General features: G+C 48.4%; 1 protein-coding gene across 3 annotated transcripts in view; it reads left to right on the forward strand.

Moving 5' to 3' along the window:
• UNC5A (unc-5 netrin receptor A) overlaps window positions 1–20,092 on the forward strand; it is an 86,008-nt gene that overhangs the window by 51,905 nt on the left and 14,011 nt on the right. Inside the window, exons 1-6 of one of the 3 annotated variants that reach the window (XM_079967122.1) lie at window positions 14,433–15,016; window positions 17,192–17,413; window positions 17,859–18,002; window positions 18,263–18,366; window positions 18,815–18,995; window positions 19,898–20,065. In XM_079967122.1, coding sequence (XP_079823248.1) covers window positions 14,992–15,016; window positions 17,192–17,413; window positions 17,859–18,002; window positions 18,263–18,366; window positions 18,815–18,995; window positions 19,898–20,065 — 844 coding nt within the window. In that variant the 5' untranslated portion in view covers window positions 14,433–14,991. Of the gene's footprint in view, window positions 1–14,432; window positions 15,017–17,191; window positions 17,414–17,858; window positions 18,003–18,262; window positions 18,367–18,814; window positions 18,996–19,897; window positions 20,066–20,092 lie in introns of those variants that run through there. The other 2 variants (XM_079967121.1, XM_079967123.1) reach the window with 2 other exon arrangements.

Raw genomic sequence — 20,092 nt, forward strand, 5'->3', positions numbered from 1 at the left:
TACTGAAATCCTGAATTTGCAGAATTGAAATGAAATCTGTCAATCCAGATCCGTTTATGCATATGCGTGTGCATATCTGATCTTAGGCTGCTGTCCTAATCCCACTTACCTGGGAGTAAGCCCTATTGAATGCAATAGGACTTACTTTTGAGCAGGCATAGTATTGTGCTGTTAGTCATTGAGCTACTCTAAAAACAAACAAACTATGGCTATGCAGTGTACATCATCCTCTCCACCCAAGCAGAAGTATGCCATAAGATCTGTTTAGCTGGCCAAGGGTTTCTGTGAAAAGATTTCCCGGTCTCAAAGTCCATCTGCACTGTTTTGCTGCTCCGTACCTCCTACATTAAAACATTACTGTTGCTGCTGTCTTGTTACATTTATACCCCACCTTTCCCCCAAGGAGCTATATGGTTCTGCCTTTCCCCATTTTATCTTCACAACGACTCTGTGAGGTAGGTTAGGCAGAGAAACAGTGTCTGGCCCAAGGTCACCCCATCTCCCAGTCCAGCACTCACTCACTCAGGGTGGTCACACACAGTCTCCCTTTCAATACTATTTGCACCTGCAAAGTTTTGGGAGTGACCACATTGCTTCATTTCCAGTCAGTGCATTTCCTGTAGCTTCTTGCAGAAATCCCATAACTTTTTATACCACAAATGTTCTGGTTTATTTTTGTCCAGCTTTTGGTGCGCTATAGCCCCTCTGGACAGCAATAACATGGTTGTGTTGGGGAAGCACTGCAGGACCAACCCAAGTGGAATAAATCTAGTACTATGCATTATTATTGTGTCCAGTGCTTTTTTACACAGCGGTACACATGCCCCTAAACACTTTGTGAATCTAACGGGAGAAGAAACTAAGTTTCTTCTCTAGCACGGTGAATCTTCAGTTCTGTTGAATCATCAGTTTCGTTGTTACTGATGGCGGCTTCATTTCCTTTCCCAGTGATTTTCTTGAGTCAAAATGAGAGTACCCCTAAACATTTTAAAGAAAAAAAGCACTTATTGTGTCTATAACATGTTGCAGAGGACACCTGCAATGAAACATCTGTCTTGGGGGGGGCACGTCCCTCTCCAGGCCATGCCCCCCACCCTCCTTAAGAACTTTCCCCTGACTCTTACTAGCCTGGATGTGCAGAGGGGTGTAGGGGGTGTGGGTGTACAAACCGTTGACTGTGTGACTTAAGTGCAGACTATATAATTGTAAGAATCACCTCCCTTGCTATGCCCTCTTTGGTCTCTTGCCCTGCTTGTCATTGGCATGTGGCACCTGCAGGGGTGCCAACTTGAATAAAATATTTTGAGGGGGCAGGTAATCCAGACCCCACATAATTAATCACAAGATGCAGCACACGCACACCGCATTTGAATGGCAACGCCCATTAACCTTTGGGGCCCCGGCTCCCTCAAATATTTTATTGAGGGGACCGAAGGGACCTTGGCCCCTAGGAGTTGGCTCCTATGGGTGCCTGGGAAGTCCACCACAAGAGGATGCTTCCCTTGGGCTGGGAAAAGGTTTGCCACACCTGACGTAGCCCGTCGTATGTGGGAATGGTTAGCGAATTAGTCACCGAAGTACTCATCCTAGAAATTGACTAATATGTTTGAAAACATTTGATACTCTGTTTCTGTAACAGCTCAGGAGGTTGGATCTAGGATATTATCATCTTGTTAATGAAAAGGAATGGGGTGGGAACACTTCTATTATGCTTAAGAATCTCAGAGCCTTTTCAGATCATAAAAATATGGAGGTTTACCTGTGGCGCTCTCTTTGCAGTAGTCCTGATCCGGTGCCAGTTGCACAATCATTCACCCCCACATAATAGAGGAGGGCAGTCGTTTTGCGGCTGTTTGCCATTTGTTTTTGCTAAGTAGAAGGCTGGGCGATCACTCCAGGGCTGGCTTTGCACAGCAGGGGAGCACACAGGCAGCAAGAAAACGGGGAAAAAATAGCTTCCACGCAAAGGTTCCTGAAATGGCAGTGAAAGGAGGGAGCCGTAGGGGCAGATGTCAGCTTTTGGGATTTTAAAAACAACCAAGCGAGTGCTGGATGAGCTGTTACATCAGGGCTTACTTTGTGCATCAGGGAAACACGTAGCCATCAGCAAGATAAATTATTATCTTTTAAAATAAGAAGTGCCTAAAATAGAAGTTGGTGGAAGGATCCAGTCACGAGGCAGAGGAGTAGGGCATTTATTGTTCAGCACTGGCACTGGCAGAGACAGGATGACAGAAGGCAGGTTTGTAAGTAGCCACTCACCTGGCTGCCTGTGGTGAAGGCCAAAATGGATGTGGCAATAATTTACACACTTCAGAACATAATACTCACACAAAACCAGAAAACGGCACAGACAATTGGTACTAGCCTTATCAACGCATATTTTATTTCGAGCCTCCAGATTTGCACAAACCCAGAAAATACACAACCAACTTTACAATTTCCTGGCTGTGTGTTTTTGCACACTTCTTGGTGGTGGAGGTTGTTGTTTTAAAGCAGGGTGCATGTAGCTATCTGCACTCATGCCCTACTGGTACTTAATTGGCATAACAGAATCAAGAAATTAGAAGGCAGCGACACACACAAAACGGAATGCCTACTGGTATGAACAGCAAAGACAAATCAAATATATGCAATATACAAATTCATGTGGGTGCAGACTATTCTTTTCAAGTTCAAATGGAGAAGCCCATAGTTGTATGTGGGCTCAGCCCCCTACTGTTCGTTCCTCATTGGCTGCTCAGGATTGCTTGGGAGGTCACAATGCTGCAGAGACCATTGAAGCCATGACTGTGAGAGTACCCTGTTAGGATTTAGAATCCACATCTAGTACCCTGAAGCTCAGGTGTGAGGAACCTGTGGACCTCCAGATGCTGCTGAACTATAGCTCTCATAATCTTTGGCCACCAGCCATGCTTTCTGGGGCTGATGGGGCTGATCTGGAGGGCCAAAAGTCCCACACATCTGTTGCCTTCTCTTGGCCTCCTTGGTCCAGAGTCCCCATATCTCCCACCTGTTTCCTTAACACAAACAGTGTTCAGTCCCAGTCCTGCTTTCTCCTTTCTTCTACTTGCTTGTCTTCAGCACCCTGTGGCACCCAATGTCTGTGTTTGCCTTCCTTGTCTCTTCTCTTTTTTAAAAATAATATTTATTAAAATTTTAAAGGTTACAAAAAGAAAAAAGAAAAATACCACATTAAACAAAAGCAAAACAACACATCACAATATGAAAAAACAGAAAAATAAAATCCATTAAACAGAAACCAAAACGCAAAGAAAAATACAGCAAATCTTCTCATTACTTATCTTTCATTAGCTTATTTCCTTGACCTCCTCACACCTCCCTTTTTTGTATTCTAGATCAATTATCCATTTCAGCAAATCCTTTCCCTCTTTTAAAATTTTAGTCCTGTAGATTATCTTAATATAATGTAACTTTACTTTTCCTCCTTTCACCAGTTAACAGTCAGTTATTCCCAAATCCTTTATATCATTCCTGCTAAAATAATATAATATTATTCCAACATCCTTCTAACAGTTATTAATTTTACAATGTTTCTTGTCTTCCTTGTCTCTTCAAGGGCCTAGTCAGCCCCTTGGTTCTGCTTTCACTGCTTAGGGGCTCCCTGCACCTTAGCTTTCCGATATCTTTTCTTGTACCTCTTGATTCCCAGCCAAAGTGATGGCTTTCCTTTCCTTCGTAGAAAATGGATTTCAAATTGTTTAGTTCCCCGAGCAGGTAAGCAAACATTCTGAATAATCTCACCCGCTCAACCAATGAGCGCCAGGTGCTTCTCCATCACAAGTGCAATTCAGTATCAATGTGTTAGTTGAAGGGGAAATGCCATTTTCCTACAGGCAAAATGCATGCTCCGCAGTTTGGCTAGAGCAATTCTGTTTTCTGGAGCGCCGCCATTCCTAACTTGTGCGGTGCATTGTTACCCCGACTTCCTCTCCCTGCCGCCTTCACCTCTGCTAACACCAGACCCATTCCTGATCTTTCTGCACCTCTTCCTAATCCCAGGTCTGTGTTCCCATATGCACAGCACTGCAGATGTTCCCCACCTTCACCCCCATCTCGCAGTCCTTCCAAATAAGGATATATGGGCAATGTTCAGTGCTGCCAATGCACCTACTACCAGCCAGCAGCAAACTGGTGGCTTGTATCTGGGCTCCCTCTTATTCTGCCTCACCTGCTTCCCTCCTTCTGCACTCTCCCCCCTTCCACCGTCAGCTTCTGCTAGCACCCTCAATCTTCTACCTCCACACCTCTAAACCTCCCATTTAGAGCTCCCTCTCAACAGGGACCGTTGCTTGCGCTACTGTGCTAGATTGTGTGCATTAGTTTTTGTGACAAAGCTGAATGCCCAATTTTAGAGGCTGCTAAATTCACTTCACCTGGTGGGATTAAAAGTGCAGGGCTCTGCAGCAGCAGCAGCAGCCCTCTTGCATTGCCAGGTGCTCTTTCCCTGTGCCAGGCCCAAGAGGCCTTTGGCTGGGGACGGAGAGGAGAAGAAAAGGGCACATTGCACTTTATTGCCATAATGTGGCTTAATGAGGAGTAAATGGAATAAATAAAGTGGTTTCCAATAAGATGATGTTTCTGGCCGTAGGTGGCTTGCCTGGCAATAGATGAATTGGGCAGATGCACAGGATATGTTTGTGTAAGACCATAGGAGGCTGCATAATCCAGGATTACAACCAGAGTATTTGATATGTGAGTGGAGTGGCTGTCTGGCAAACTGATGTGTATATTTTAAGACACATTTTTGAGCATCTCATGTGCATCTTGCAGAGCAGTTGCATGGCAATTGCATTTTATTTCACAAGCCTCTCACTGGCATGTATACACAGTGCTGTGTTTGTCGGTGCATAGATTCTGGGTACCATTTTTTGAGTTTGCTGCAGCTAAATGGGTATGAAGGAAGGATGCAATGTGTACTTGATGTATTTTCTGAGTGTGTGCCTCCACAAGTGCATTTGCCTGCAGGTACAGCGCCATGCTTGCTGCATATGTACATTTTATGGCACATCTGCCTGACAGGCTTACGTGTGCACAGTTCCTTGCACGTGCAGACATACCTGTGCTAGTGTTTGTTGGACCCAGATGCCCCCCTGCTTGAGCTGCAGGCAGCTAGGCTAGGGAGTGGGGTGGGGGGTTGAGAGTTGTTAAATCAGTGAGTTATGAAATGCCTTTATATCCAGGACAGGGGTTTTAATTAAATTAATTGCCAGCAACGCTGTAAAAGTGCTGAGGGGTAATAACCGGAGCGTTATGGCGCCGTTTATCTTCCCCACGTAAATTAGCTGCTGCACCTAACTACTCTCGGCAGCCAGACGTGAGCAGGGTGCAATGCCTGGCAGGTTGAGTCTCTGGGAGCTGCCAAGGGCAGGGAGGGGGAGTTATCTTGCCCCAGGCTTCTCTTTCCCAGCTGCAGTAAGTGGTCTGTGCCATCGCACATCTGGCTGACATGGGGCCAGTTGTGGCGGGGGGGGTGCATGTTTGACTCAGCAAAGGCATTCTCTCCGCACCAGTCCATACTGCCCTCTTCTGGCTTGCTGGGAGGCTGCAGGGCACAGAGCATCCTTCAGGCTCTCTGTGCCAGCCTGACCGATGGGAGAAGTGGGTGAAAGGAATGCTGTTTAGACAGCGCCTGTTCAGTGGCTGCTATGCCTGGGATGGGGCTTGTAGGGCTTGGTGCAGGAGCAGGTGGAAAGGGCCTTGGGACACTTTGCTCAGAAACAACTGAGGGGCAAGGGAGGAAAGAGGTCTCCTCAGTGTTGCAGGCAGGACAGGAGGCCAGGGACCCCAAAGGCAGGGAGCCAAGATCCAGGGGGCATGAATGAGGCTGCCAATTAGCCTAAGACTGGACTTGGTAAAAAATATGGTGGTACACCATCATTTTCAGGGCCGGTAGCTGCATTCCCTTGGGTGGGGAGTAATCTAGGGCTGCATACCAGCAGTGGGCAGAGCCAAATCCAAAAACATGCAGGGACAGCTCTTTTCTGTCTTTCCTTATCTGTCTGTCTCCTCCATTTATGTATCATCTTATGTATTCTCTCTCTCTCTCTCTCTCTCTCTCTCTCTCTCTCTCTCTCTCTCTCTCTCGTACTCACACTGTTAACTTGCACCCATTTTTACATGGATAGACACAGGCTCCCCTCACCCTGCAAGCTTGGCTGCTTCCTTCTGGAACCCTCAGCTTTCACTCGCTCCCAGCCTCTCACCCATTCATTCATTCATTCATTCACTCATTCATTCTCCATCCATCCATCCTCTCTCCACCCTGCCTCTCACACACAGGTTCCCCCTTGCCCACCAGCGTCCAACCCTTCCAGGTAGGAGGAAGAAAGTAATGTTGGGCACCTTTTTTTTGCCATAGAAAACTGTTGCTACTGAAACTTGCTAGCTTGCTGCCCCCAGATCTCAGAGGCTGGATCATTCCCAACTGCCAAGTCACCTCTAGCCTCAAATTCCACAAGGGAGGTTGATGGGGAAAGTGCAGAGCTGCTACTCTGACTGCCTTCCCTGTGGGCAAGAGGGTTTCCTCATTGCCTTGCCCTCCATTTTGGGTGTAGCAGTTCTGATACACAGATGAGAAATCTCAGGTTAAATGTGGCCCTCAGGCCTCTTTATCTGACCCTGGGGTCTCTCTGAAGCCAACAGCCTTTCCCCAAGACATGCCCTGTACAGTAGCCCTACTTTCCACCCCCTCGGGCTGTTTTTGCCTATCTGGTTTTGTTCTGCTAATGCCTCCTGTCTGACTGGATGGAGGACAGGCAGGCCCTATCCACTGTTAGCATGTGGCCCCCAGAAGGTTGCTCAATGAGGAATGTGGCTCCCAGATGGAAAATGATTCTTCACCCCTGTTGTAAAAGCATTATTTACAACAGAGTGTGAGGGCACCACAGGGGTGGAAGTTGAGGCAGTCTGCACTTGTGGGAGCTGGTCAGAAGGGGAAGGCCTGGGCCCTGCCCTGCCTGTGTCCCGGCCCCTCGCCTTGTCCTCCATTGTGTTCTGGGCTTGATGAAGCGCTGGTGGCAGCAGGGGGCTGCGGTGGTGGGGCTGCATGCAGCTCCCTGCCATGGAAAACAAAGCCAGCGCTTGATTTGAGATGGAATTTGCCCCTTGTATATTATTCCAGCAATTCAGAAATAATTTCCACTTACTCACAGATGATGATTCTATATTTAATCTCTCCTCTCTCGGATGAACATAAAATGCCAGTTTCTACATCTCTGCAATTTCTCACTGTTTAGTCAGCCAGTCTTTCGGTGGCAGCGAAAGAGACTTCCTTGCCTTAGCCATGATGTTTTTTTTTCTGCTGTCAAAAGGTTTAATAAACAATTCTTACCCTCTTGGCATGCATCACTCAAGTAAGCCAGAGCTTCTTATCTGCACATTTGACAGAAGGTTTTGTTGTTATATTTCCATTGTGAGTCAGACCCTCCCCCTCCAACGCTCTAACGTTTAGCTCTTCCTCCAATGGACGGGGTTCTCTGTCTTCTTTCTAGCCCACGCTAGACTAGGGGGTTGCAAGACTTTCTCTCATTCCCTCTAGCTGGAATTCTAGGGGTTGCCAGAAGATTCTGGAAAATCTCTTACCTTTGCAGAGCCCAGGTGAGGGTGAGCTTGAGGTGACAGCTCAGTGGGATCCATGGGGCTCAGCTGTGCTGTAGGAGCTTATTTCTAGACAATGAGCTTCTATCTTTCCCTCCAAGGGAATAACTGTTTGCTGGGGGCCACATTTATAACTCTGTGCTACTTCCAAAATCACCATCCTCTGGATTCAGTCTCACAAAGCCATCTTTTCTCCTCCTCCTCCTCCTCCTTCTTCTCCTTCTTCTTTTTCAGCCAGAAGAACTGTTAGCATATGTCAGTGGATCTGCTAATTTTGACATCATTCTGCCATTTAGATATGGATTTTTGAAGTCTACATAGAGGTTTGGTTTTGAAAGCAATGGAATGGAATGGAATGGGGGAAGTCCATGGTGATGGAGACAAAATGGTGGGAAAGGCAAGGGCTAATGAATCATGTTCATCTGGGCCATGCTGTTCTATCATGCAAAATGGAGATGGGGCCCATCTTTGGGGGGCTTTAGTGTGGCCTGGTCACTGATGGTGGACAAATGGGAAGTAACCATCAGTTTCTCTCAAAGCCCTTTGTTCCAAGCACCTGAAATGTACCTGGAGTTAGATCTTCAGCAGAAACTAGTTTTTACCTGGCAGTGTGTGAATGAAGGAAGACCTGGTGGGGTCATCTTGTGTTTTAATACTGACATTGCTTTCACTTTGGGACTGGTACTACTTGCACCATGGACTTGCTACTGCGGCCCTGTAATACCCATTCAGCCTTTACGGATTAGTAAATAAAAAATAATGATTACAACACCACAAGTCTCTAGGGCTCTTTTCTTCAAAAGAAGCTGCCTATGTAAAAGCTGCCCTGAGCATTTTTAGACAAAGAATGCTGAACTAGATAGACCTCAGTCTGATATGGCAAGCTGGTTAAGAACCTGAGGACAAGTACAAATATTATATTTTTGTGGCGGCTTCCCTCTTTATAGCTGTCTTCAGATTGTTTATAGCTCTCTTCAGTCTCATCATTATGCTTGGGGTAGATTCCCATTTACATCTAGTTAGTTCCTTCTAGCAACAGTTTAGCTGCCTATTAATTTTTTTATATCCTACCTTTCCTCCAAAGAGCTTCAAGTGACATATTTGGTTCTCTTCCCTTCCACGGCCTTCCCCTGAGGCTAAGCTGAGCAAGAGTGTCTGGCCTAAGATTACCCTGCGAGCTTCCTGGCAAATGAGGATGTGAGCCAGGTTCTTCCCAGTCCTAGCCCAACCTTTTAGCCCAGGGGTACTGGGAGGAGATATCGGTATCTCCCCAACCCCTCTCTCGCCAAGTTGGACAGACAGGAAGAATCACCCATCAGTGATGGCAGGTAACCTTTTTTGCCTACAGGGGTCTTCAGAAGTCCCCATCAAAGCACTCTCTCAAGCTGCACTTTGAAAGAGCTTCAGGACATCTGACAACCAGCTGATTGTTGAGTCTCCAGAAGCTGCTTTTGAAGGGACGGGCACTTTGAAACGGACTTCTGAAGAACTGAGAAGTCAATCTAGTCTAGCACATATTTTGGTGTGGCAGCCCCAAGGAATAGCCACATGATCATTAAGGGGATCCAACAAATGCCAGAAGTAATGCCTGCAAGGTATGCAAGAGCTGTAGGTGTCTTGGGGGGCATGGGGGATGTCATATGAAGGCATATAGTGAATGTGTGCACATTCTGAAATTTGCAGGTGAAAACAGGACATAAAAGAAATGAAAGCACAATAGTTGTGTCTGTGAAGGATGCACTGGTTTATTTTTCATTTATGGCCCACCTTCCTTCCATTCCATGATGGAAACCAAGGTGGCATACTTTGGGTTCCCAAGAGGAGTCTCGCTTCCAGGCCCTGATCAAAGCCAGAACTGCTTAGCTGCAGCAAGGTGCTCGCCTCATGTGCTGAGTCTGAGAGGTGCTTGGGGTGGAGCATGAAGGGAGCTCAGGAAGTCGTGAGACAGGCAAGTGAGTCCAGGGATATTTGCATTGCACATGTGAAATGTCTGGCAAGGAGAACCTGTAGGAAGCATGTAGGTGGATCGAAAATCTTGGAAGCCTGACAGGAGTGTGAGGGAAATCACTCTACTGTCAGGCTTCCAATCCCTTCCGGCACAAGTGGGCATTCTGGCATGAGGGGTGCATGTGGGAAGCCCACAGACGAGGACTGGATATGTGGGGGGCTTTGTGGGAGGCAAACGGGTGGGTGTGGAGCATGTGGGGAAGGGGTATATGTGGGGAGCAGGTGGAAAGTGTGCAGGTGGGCGGGGAGCAGGCGGGGAGCAGGCTCGGCGTTAATTCCCCTGCATTCCATTCTGTTTAATTGCTTATTAAATTCTAAGCAGCCAATTATCAGCAGCAATTACAGCTCCGCGCAGTGACACAATCGCCGCTTTAGCATTTGTTAATCAAATGCTTATTTAGGAGTCCGCTTTATTAGCTGTTGTTGGAAGGAGAGCCCAGTCCCTGAGGCTGGAGGAAGGGAGCTTCAGGGTTCCCCCCTCCCCACATTCTCTTGCCTTCCATGATGCGCCTTCTCTCCCTTTGGGTTTCAAATGCCTCTTCTCCTGAGATGTGCCAGATAGGCAGGCCAATCATCCAGAGTGTGTAGAAACCAAAGCAGCAGCCACCATTTGGTGCCTCTCCATGAAGGCATCGGTTCAGGACATTGGGAATGAAGTGTTCATGCACCCATCACTGGGGACCGTGACTCAGTGGCAGAGCCCATGTTTTGTACATAGAAGATCCCAGTTTCAATCCAGGTGGAAGAATCTGCCATGCAGCAGACTGAAGCAAGCTGATTCTGGAGGCCAAGCAGGGAGTGGGAGGAATAAATGCGGCAGGAATTTAATGTCTGCGTAGCACGACTTTAAAAAAGTGATGGCTAGGGCATCCTTTGGCATCTGCTTCAGCTAAAGTCTTGGTCGAGTGGTGAAGATCCGGTAGCAGGTGATGGGGAAAGCCATTCCTTGGAAAGCTGATGCCAGTCAATGAACAAAGAGTCTGACCTGGTATAATTCAGTTTCCTATGATCTGGAGTAACGCACATGTGAAACTCTGCTTTATACAGCCGGAAGAAAGGGCCTCAGGGATATCCTGAGAGAAAACAACAACCCCTGCCCCCAGTCTAGCCAATGGCGTTATTGAACATTCACTTTGAGTGCTGTAGCTGCATTGCCTTGGGGAAGGGCGCTGCCTCATTTCAGCCACATCCAGGTAGCCACAGCCAATCAGGGACAAGGAGATTGTCCCCAGTCAAGAGGCAGGAGGATGAGATAGGCAGCTACTGGCAACTAATTGGCTCCCTTTTTGCAATAACGGTACATGTTTTATGCATCTGGGCATGAAAAGAACCATTCCAGATATGAACAGAGAGATGGGCGAAATGTGCAAAGAGATCGTCCTGTGATGTAGAAATTGAGTGCATGATTTGATGGTACGTCTGTTCCAGGTCAGCACTGAAACGTGTGTGTGTGCCCGTGTGATCAGAGTGATTAAATAGACTCTCACATGAACAAAATGTCAATGTAGGGCCTCTTAAGGGCAAGTGAAGGAAGGATGTCACTTCTTTTAAACATGCAGGAAATTTCAGTTCAATAAACAAAACTACTGCTATGTATAATTAGAGGGGGAAATGTATTTCTCTTCACTTTTGGCTTGTCTACCAAATAATAATCCCTAAGACAGCAACACCCTACAGCCAACGTGGCTTTGGAGGGGGAATTCAAGTCTCATCCATGCTAAAGACCCAAAATGTAGGAAAGATGTCACTTCTTTTAAACATGCAGGAAATTTCAGTTCAATAAACAAAACTACTGCTATGTATAATTAGAGGGGGAAATGTATTTCTCTTCACTTTTGGCTTGTCTACCAAATAATAATCCCTAAGACAGCAACACCCTACAGCCAACGTGGCTTTGGAGGGGGAATTCAAGTCTCATCCATGCTAAAGACCCAAAATGTAGGAATGCATTGGCACTGATATTAGCTGTGCACTACCATTTTTTGTGATTACAGTGGTACCTTGGTTCTCGAACTTAATCCATTCTGGGAGTCCGTTCGACTCCTGAAACTGTTTGAAAACCAAGGCACGGCTTCTGATTGGCTGCAGGAGCTTCCTACACTCAAGCAGAAGCCGCGACAGATGTTCAGTTTCTGAAAAGTGTTCACAAACCGAAACACTTACTTCCAAGTTTGCAGTGTTCGGGAGCCAATTTTTTCGACAACTAAACCATTTGAAAACCAAGGTACCACTGTACTATTAGCACTAGGTCAGGGGTGCCCAAACTTTTTTCAAAGGGAGCCAGATTTGATGAAGTGAACATGCATGAGGGCCGACTGAAGTTGTTGAGCTTTTTTTAGATTTAACCCCAAAGTTGCTGAGCTGCTTTTACAATTTTACCCCAAAGTTGTTGAGTTTTTTGGGATTTTACCCCAAGACATATACATATACTGCCACAGGGGCCAGATTAAATCGACCGGCGGGCCAAATTAGGCCCCTGAAATGGACATGCCTGCACTAGATGGAAAGGCATAGCTATGGAGGTTTTACCCTGAAATGCTAGTTTTGGATACAGACTGGAAGAATTTATTTATAAAACTTATACCCCACCATAGGAAATCAAGTCAGATAATGAAATCAAGCAAACAAATATCATATACACCCTCATTCAAAACAGCAAGAATAATAAACCCCGTGTTAATATAATGAGCCAAAAATAATGACTGTCATTATGTGACCGATGAATAACATAGAATAAAAAAAATATTCTGGGAACAGCAGTCAAACTGCAAGTAGCAATATCAATTAAATCGCATAGTATTTATGAAGATCCAAGTTTCACCAACTGCTGAAAACATTATTACAGCACCTTGGGGGCCTTGGCAGAGAGGTAGTAAATAATTGCAAAAAAACAAACAAATAAGAGTGCCAGGGCCTGACTGATCTCAGCTGGCAGGGCGTTCTGCAGGGTGAGTGTCACTGAAGAAAAAGCCCCATGTGCGGCAGCTAAGCTGTTTGCTTCACAGAGTCAATGAATCTGGAGCAGTGTGTCAGGTGATGACCAGAGCATGCAGGGAGAACCATATGGAAGGAGGTTGGTCCTTCAGAAAAAAACATATTGAAGGTTCTTTTTAATCAGCTTTGCTGCAGGGAGAAAGGAGTTAGTATGCTGATGTGGCTGTGTAGTGCATGTGCACTTTGCAGGTTTTCATTCAGAGATGAAGACTGTGAAACTATCCACACCCCAAGAGGGGGTGCAGCAATTGAGCCAGCATCGTTCCTGTTCCACTTCTCCCTTTGCACCTCCCTCTCTTCTGCTTGGTGGTGGTGCGGGGGGGGGGGGGAGGCAGAAAGATTCCTGCTTCCATGTCAATAGGAAAGGAGGCTGCATCTCTCAGCCCCACCAATTAATGTTAATCTTCAATTAAAGCTTTTGTTTATTGATCAATTGATCATATTGATTTAAGCTTGCAGAACTAGATAGTGTATTGGACGGAGAGGCCTGAGGTGTGTTAGGGTCCCTCTCAGCTGCAGATTCTCTCGTTTGCCTCAGTTCATGATCTGTCCAATGGAAATTTAAAAAATGACTACCTCACAAGGTTCTTGGATGCATAATGACCAAAAAGATTCTTGTTAGTTTTGCTTATTATGGATTTATCCCACCCTTTTCAACCAGGAATTCAGGGTGTCATATGCAGGTTCTCACAACAACCCTGTGAGGTACGTTAGGCCGAGAGATAACAACTTGTCCAGGTCAGCCAGTAAGCTTAGTGTCTACATAGGGATTTGAACCTGGACTTCTCTGGTCTAAAGGTCAAAGAAGATGTGATAGCAGAAAGACTTTGATCAGATTTCTAGCGGTCCCACCCCCCCTTTAAGGGGGACTGATTCTGAAAAGATGATCGTCTCTTGGAATTACTACTCTCCTTATGGGGCAAAACATACAAAAGTAACATATGGTGATCAGGTGTATGTGCACAGAATTGGGAATATTATTGCTTTATTATTTTGTTTGCTAGTTGACTAATGCCAAATGGTCTTTAGGTGACTCACAACAATTCTAAAGCTTGCAAAATTTTAGAACAACAAAGATAAAGCAACATTATAACATTTCACCCACCCCACCCCAAAACCAACAGCTCAGATTTGAAATAATTACAGCACAGGAACTGGCACATCACATGCCTGCGAAAAGAGCAGTGTGGGAGCACAATGCACTGAAACTGCTCCTATCCCATGTGGTGTGTGGATGATAGGTAGCAAAGGGTAGGTCCATTCAGGCTTGGGAACTACCTGCATATTACAAATAATCTCTAGCATAGAGACACTAGGAAGCTTAGGAGGAGGTGGTGGTGGTGGCGGTAGTTGTTGATCAGATACATTCAATGTACATTTAAAGTCCCCCATGAGAATCCTGGGAACCATAGTTTGCTTGTTTGCAACGTTTTAAAATAATTATTTCATTTTATAATGTATATAAAACAAGAGAGAGCAGTTATAACAACAGACGGAAATTAAAAGATGAAAGACAAACCTATAAAAGAGGCAAGTAGAAGGTGACCAGTTGCACCTGGGTTAAAATCACGAAGTCCAAGTAAAGACGATCTTGAATCATAGTTTGTTAAGGTGGCTTAGCACGGTAGCTCGGTGAGGAGGGAAACTACCGTCCTTAGGCTTCTTTGGGGGAAGTCAGGTGCTGTAAATGTGCACTGGGTGTGCTTTAAATGTACAGCAACAGGTGGGCCGGGAAGATGAGTAAGGGGAGCAGTCAGGTGCCGAGGAGGACAGGACACTCCAGTGCCCGTCTTCGGTGGTGGTGTTGTACAGTACAAGACGGCACTTGGGCGGCTGCAGCTTATCTCATCATTGTAATGCTGCAGGAGTGAAAATCCCCTCTTGTTGCGCGCAACCCTGAGAGGTGCAGGAGCCTGCGCTGCGCTAAACCGGCCCTTCCTGCTGAGGAGGAAGGGAGCAGCAGCAGCAGCAACAATGGCAGAGCTTCCGAGGGGGCTGCTGAAAAGGGATGCAGAAGGGAGCGGCGGGGCAGGCGAGCAGAAGCGCCCGCTGCGAGGAAGGAGGCCTGTCCGAAAGGGGCGCGCGTGTTGCGGCTAGAGAAGCGGCCACGCGAAGTCCCCGCGTGTTTTGCTCAGGCTCGCCGCAATCCTGCTCCCGCCAAAGGAGCAGCGCGGGGCCTCCCTTTTGCCGCGGCCGGTTTGCCTCGGCGAGCAGGCCTTTGCCGGCCTCCCCGCACGGGCCGCGGGGTCGGAGCTGGAGGCCTCGGGGTTGCCTGCGGTGGCGCTGCCCTTGCGGAGAGAGGCGCCTGGAGGCCCGGCGAAAGCGCGGCTGGGAGGCGGAGGGGAGGGAGCGGGATCAGCTCAGCGTGGCATGACGAGACGAGGCCCCCGGAGAAGTGAGCTATGTCCCTTATTGGTCACACTACATTTCTTTTTCATTAGCAGTTAAATGCAGACATGAGGGATCGGCGCAGGTTCACTGGGCGCGCGCCGTGCGGCATTTCCGGCCGTGATGGATTAGCCCCGGTGGAGGCGGCGGGGACGAGGGCGGGAGGGGGGAAAGCCTGCTGTCAGCAGCCCCAGCTGTAGACGCCTGTCATGGGGGGAGGTTGGGGGGGGGACACCGTGACACACGTCTCAGCAAATAGGAAGGACAGGGAGAAGAACCAGGGCCTCGCATTAGGGTCCAGGGATGAGGGCACAGTGGCGGATGAGGTGGGGCAGGCTGGGCGGGGAGTAAGTTGGTTGTGTATATCATAGGCAAGTGTATCTATTGGCATTTCCTCCTTGTGTCTGCTAGTTGCCAGCACATTCTCCCCATGTATGTGTTTTGCTGGTGAGCACTACTGGCTTTTTTGTTTTGTGAATGAGTCTGAAACCGTCCTCAGCATACACTTGTGCTTCAGAAATTCTGGAATTGTAGCGTCCAGGCACGTGGGCGAAGCAGAAGAAAATGTGGCGCTTTAAGCATTTGCATATACATTTTAGATGATAGGGCAATTGACATTTTGAAGTGAAAGATTCCAGAATCCTTAAGTGTCAGACAAACTGTGTGCTGACCCCCACACTGAAGTGGATTGTAATCTCTATGTTAGCATTTATGTATTCTTTTTTTATAAAAAAAGTGTTATCAGCATCTAGCCCACCCCATTCCCAGGACAGCCAGCAACGTGCTATTTTACTGCAAAATTGCATCGCTTTAACCTCATTTGTGCTATCCCAGCTCAACACAGGCCAGTGACAAATGGGAAGCAGTGCAAACATTGCGAAGATTTTTACCTAACACATATTGGAGGATATGTGGGTTGACTCTAGTGAGACAGAAGGCGGAGGGTTCTAGCTCTCCATATCTGGAGCAATGTGAGTTACATCTAATAGCTGGTTTTATCTGAGCCGATCATCTGATTGGGCTTCCTGTTCCTCAGGTGTAGGAAGCTGAATTTAAGGCATAAAGGAGGGAATTTAAACCTGAGCACTGTTCCTATCCATACATCGCAGGCTGCCCACTTGTCCCAGTAAGAAGCTAAAAGGGTATCTTTAGACTTAAGTTTGAAGAAGGAACCCCAAGTTCATCCAGGAACATTATTAACAAAGCAATGAGATGGGATGGGGGTGTGTGATTGTAGGTTAAAGCCAAAGGGCATTGCCAGTATTTTGCTTGGGAAAGTACACACAGGCAAGTATCACAATTGTTAGTAGCATCAGGCATAACCAAAAGTTATTCCATATTGTGAACAGTCAGGAAGTAAAACAAACCTACACACATTCAATGAGCATCTGCTTCACAGGCAGAAGGCTGTGGGTTCAGTCGCGGGCATCTCTACCTAGGGGTGGGAGAGTGCAGGCAGTTTTGAACTAGATGACCCAGTGGTCAGACTCCGTATAAGGCAGCTGCCGACTACCGCACCATCTGTAAGTGTGCATTCCTGTTGAAGGCAGTATCTAGAACTATCGCCTCTGATTATCCCTGTTAATACACAAGCATGGGATGATGTATCATGTGGCATTGTAATGCTCTTAACTTACTCCTCTGAAATTTTCTGACATCTCCCACCAGCCTCCTAAAATCTTAAAAGAGTTACTGGTAAATGTCAAATTATGGTGAGTTTTTGACACTTGCCGGAGCATACTTAATAAAGAGGAAGTACCTCGGGGGGCTTTCTGTTGGCCCTTACCCCCAGTGGTGTTTGGTTGGATGCAGCAGGACTGAGAACATGGCCATCTGAGTTGGCTGTGGGGACAGCAGCATGGCTGAGAGCTCTTGCTGCAGTTGCTTTCATTAATGTTACAGACCAATTAACTGTGTAATTAGCCGAGATCCCCAAAGAGCTGCTGCTGCTCTGATTACAGTGAAGGAGAGTTGAAGCCGTGCCCTTTAACTGAAGAAGTTTGATCTTAGAGGACTGCGGGGTTTGGTGGCCAGCAGAGCAAAGGCGTTTTGCATGTACTCTTGAGGTTTGGCATGAAATCCACCTACGCAAGGCCCATGGTGGAAACCTGACTCTTCATGGCCTCTGTGAATGTTGTGGTTGCTAGTGTGCCAGTTTCTAGCCCCTCTCCTCTCTGCCCAGGTGCCCAGCAGAGTGCCACAGTGCCCATCCCTGTGCCTGGCTCTTCCTCAGACCTGCTCCCTCACTTCCTGCTGGAACCGGAGGATGTTTACATTGTCAAGAACAAACCAGTGACACTGGCCTGCAAGGCCACGCCTGCCACTCAGATCTACTTCAAGTGCAATGGCGAGTGGGTGCATCAGGGCGACCACATCATACAGCGCAGCATGAACAAAACCACGGGTGAGTGCTGGAGGGGTGGGGCATCAAAGGGCAGCAGAGGAGTCTTGTTTTGATGGCTGCAGGGCCGACGCTCAGCTCCTGTCCCACTGCTGACCTGGAGTTAGGAGGTCTCATATTTATACTGTTAGCATAGCTTTTGTGCTTCTTTGGCTGCTGTGTTCTCCTGAGATTTCACTATTACATTTTGAAGTTTTTTAGAGATTTCTCACATGCTTCTGAGCATATATTTGCAACAATCAGAGCCAGAGACATGTTTGGGGTCCCCCCCCCCATTTTTCTCATGATACTTGAGGTTCTCTGGAAACTGAACACAGCAGCATTCTGCACACTTACTGCACTTCCACAGAATTGTGACACCCATTCATGTAGCGCTCTTCCACCCACTGATCTCTCTCCCCTTCCCTGCTTTCCACCCTTGCCTCTTTGCCCCCTGGTGTTTTGGCAGGCCTGCCCCTCATGGAAGTGCGGATTGACATCTCGCGGCAACAGGTGGAGAAGATCTTTGGCTTGGAAGAGTACTGGTGCCAGTGTGTCGCCTGGAGCACGTCTGGCACCACCAAGAGTCAAAAGGCCTATGTGCGCATTGCTTGTGAGTGGCGCCCTGCTTACCCTCCTGTCTGCTCAGGGGACCCCTCTAGGACTTCAAACCACCCATCTTCCCTCTCCTAGTGCCTCATTGTCATTCCCCCCACCTACAGCTGAAAATCAGAGCCTGTTCTTTCATGTCTGAATCGACTACGATCAATTGGCTGCTCATGTTGGCAGGGAGCAGACAAGGCTGTGGCCTAGTATGACCTGGGGGGTCTTCGATGTCATCTTGACACTGCTCTAAGCCTCTCTTCTTTCTAGATCTGCGAAAGAATTTTGAGCAGGAGCCCCTGGCCAAAGAGGTCTCCATTGAGCAGGGAATTGTGCTGCCTTGCCGCCCTCCAGAGGGGATCCCACCAGCTGAAGTGAGTACTGGCCCTGCATGCTTAATCCTGGGCAGTACTGAGGGGGCCATTGGGGAGAACGGTTGAGGAAGCCCACCAGTAGCACAAAACCAAACCAAACCACTTCATGGGGACCACCCAACGTTGGAACCCGCATCTCCCCAGCGTTGGCTTTGCCACCCTGCAGTTCCTGCAGACGATCTAGGTTGGGTTCGTTGTAGCCCATTCGCCCTCACCCTCATTGCAGCCACTTGATTGACGTCGGCCTGTCTCTCTGCAGAGCTCATTAACGCACATTTCGGAGCCTCCCTGGGCTGCCCTGGTGCTGAGTGGCCTGTCAATCTCTGTCCCTCACTAGGTCAGTGCCAGAATGTGTTTTCTTCTGAGACACGTTGCAGTCGCAGTGTCCTTAAAGGCTATGCGGCCTGACCCAATCCTCCTGCCCTATGTGTGGCTTGTGTCCCCCAAGGTTGAGTGGCTGCACAACGAAGACCTCGTGGACCCAGCACTGGACCCCAACTTCTACATCACGCTGGAGCACAGCCTGGTGGTGAAACAGGCCCGCCTGGCGGACACAGGCAACTATACCTGCGTGGCCAAAAACATTGTGGCCCGTCGCCGCAGTTCCCCTGCTGCTGTCACTGTCTATGGTAGGGCCCCACCAGGCGATGGGATGGGTGGTCCTCAGGAAAAGGGGACCAATGGGCGACCAGCAGGTCTCTCCATAAGTCTTCAGGGTTGGGGGCAAGGGCAGGAATCTGGTTTCTTTGGAGGCTTGGTTGTAGCTCAAAGGGGAAGATGAAGCAGTGACAGGGCCGGCTCTACCATTAGGCAGAGTGAGGGAGCCATCTCAGGTGGCAGATGCTGGTGCAGAGGTGGGGAGTGGCAGCCTGGTGTTAGGGAACAAAGCTGGGTGTGCCTGTAAGATCACTTGCTGCCCTCAGACGGGGTGGGAGATGCTAGCCCACTGCCAGCACTGAAGGGAGATTTGAACTGCCGGAGCCAGCCAGCTTTCGTAAAAGGAAACGGGAAGAATTGTGTGGAGGTCAGCTTGTCCTTCCCTTTGGGCAGCACTGTTTCTTGGGCTGGCCCAACTGTTTTGGGGTGTGATGAAGAGGGGACTTTGCTAAGTACATGCACCTCAAAATGGAGGAAAAACCCATCCTGGAGGGAGAGAGGGGGTGGACGGGGGAGCCAGGCTGTGTCAACGCGATGTCGAGAAAGCGATGCTCCTGCAGAATCTCACAGGAGAAAGCGGCATGACCCCCCACCCCACCCCCTCCTCCAAGTGTCCGCCCCTCTGCTTGTGACTCCTCCTGCATCCCCCCATGTTTTCCTGTGTATTCTCCCCAAGCTGTACACACATACCAAAAGCAAGAGGGAAGCTGGCACCCCAGAGCCGGCCGTTTTGCCCCAGGAGAACCCTGGAAGCGCTTGGCTCCTTCTCTGGGCCCAGACAGAGAACCCCACCTCCCTCCCTGCTGCCAACGACTGGCCCTCCCAGGGCGCACTGTCGTTGGGAGCTCTAGCTGATGCTGTCCCTTCCCCCCAGTGAATGGCGGCTGGTCGACGTGGACGGACTGGTCAGCCTGCAGCACCAGCTGTGGACGGGGCTGGCAGAAGCGGAGCCGGAGCTGCACCAACCCAACACCACTCAACGGGGGGGCCTTCTGTGAGGGCCAGAATGTGCAGAAAAGTTCTTGCGCCACCCTGTGCCCAGGTACTGCCCTGTCACTGCTGCGCACCT

The sequence above is a fragment of the Podarcis cretensis genome, assembly GCF_951804945.1.
Source record: "Podarcis cretensis genome assembly, chromosome: 2".
NCBI classification, from domain to species: domain Eukaryota; kingdom Metazoa; phylum Chordata; class Lepidosauria; order Squamata; family Lacertidae; genus Podarcis; species Podarcis cretensis.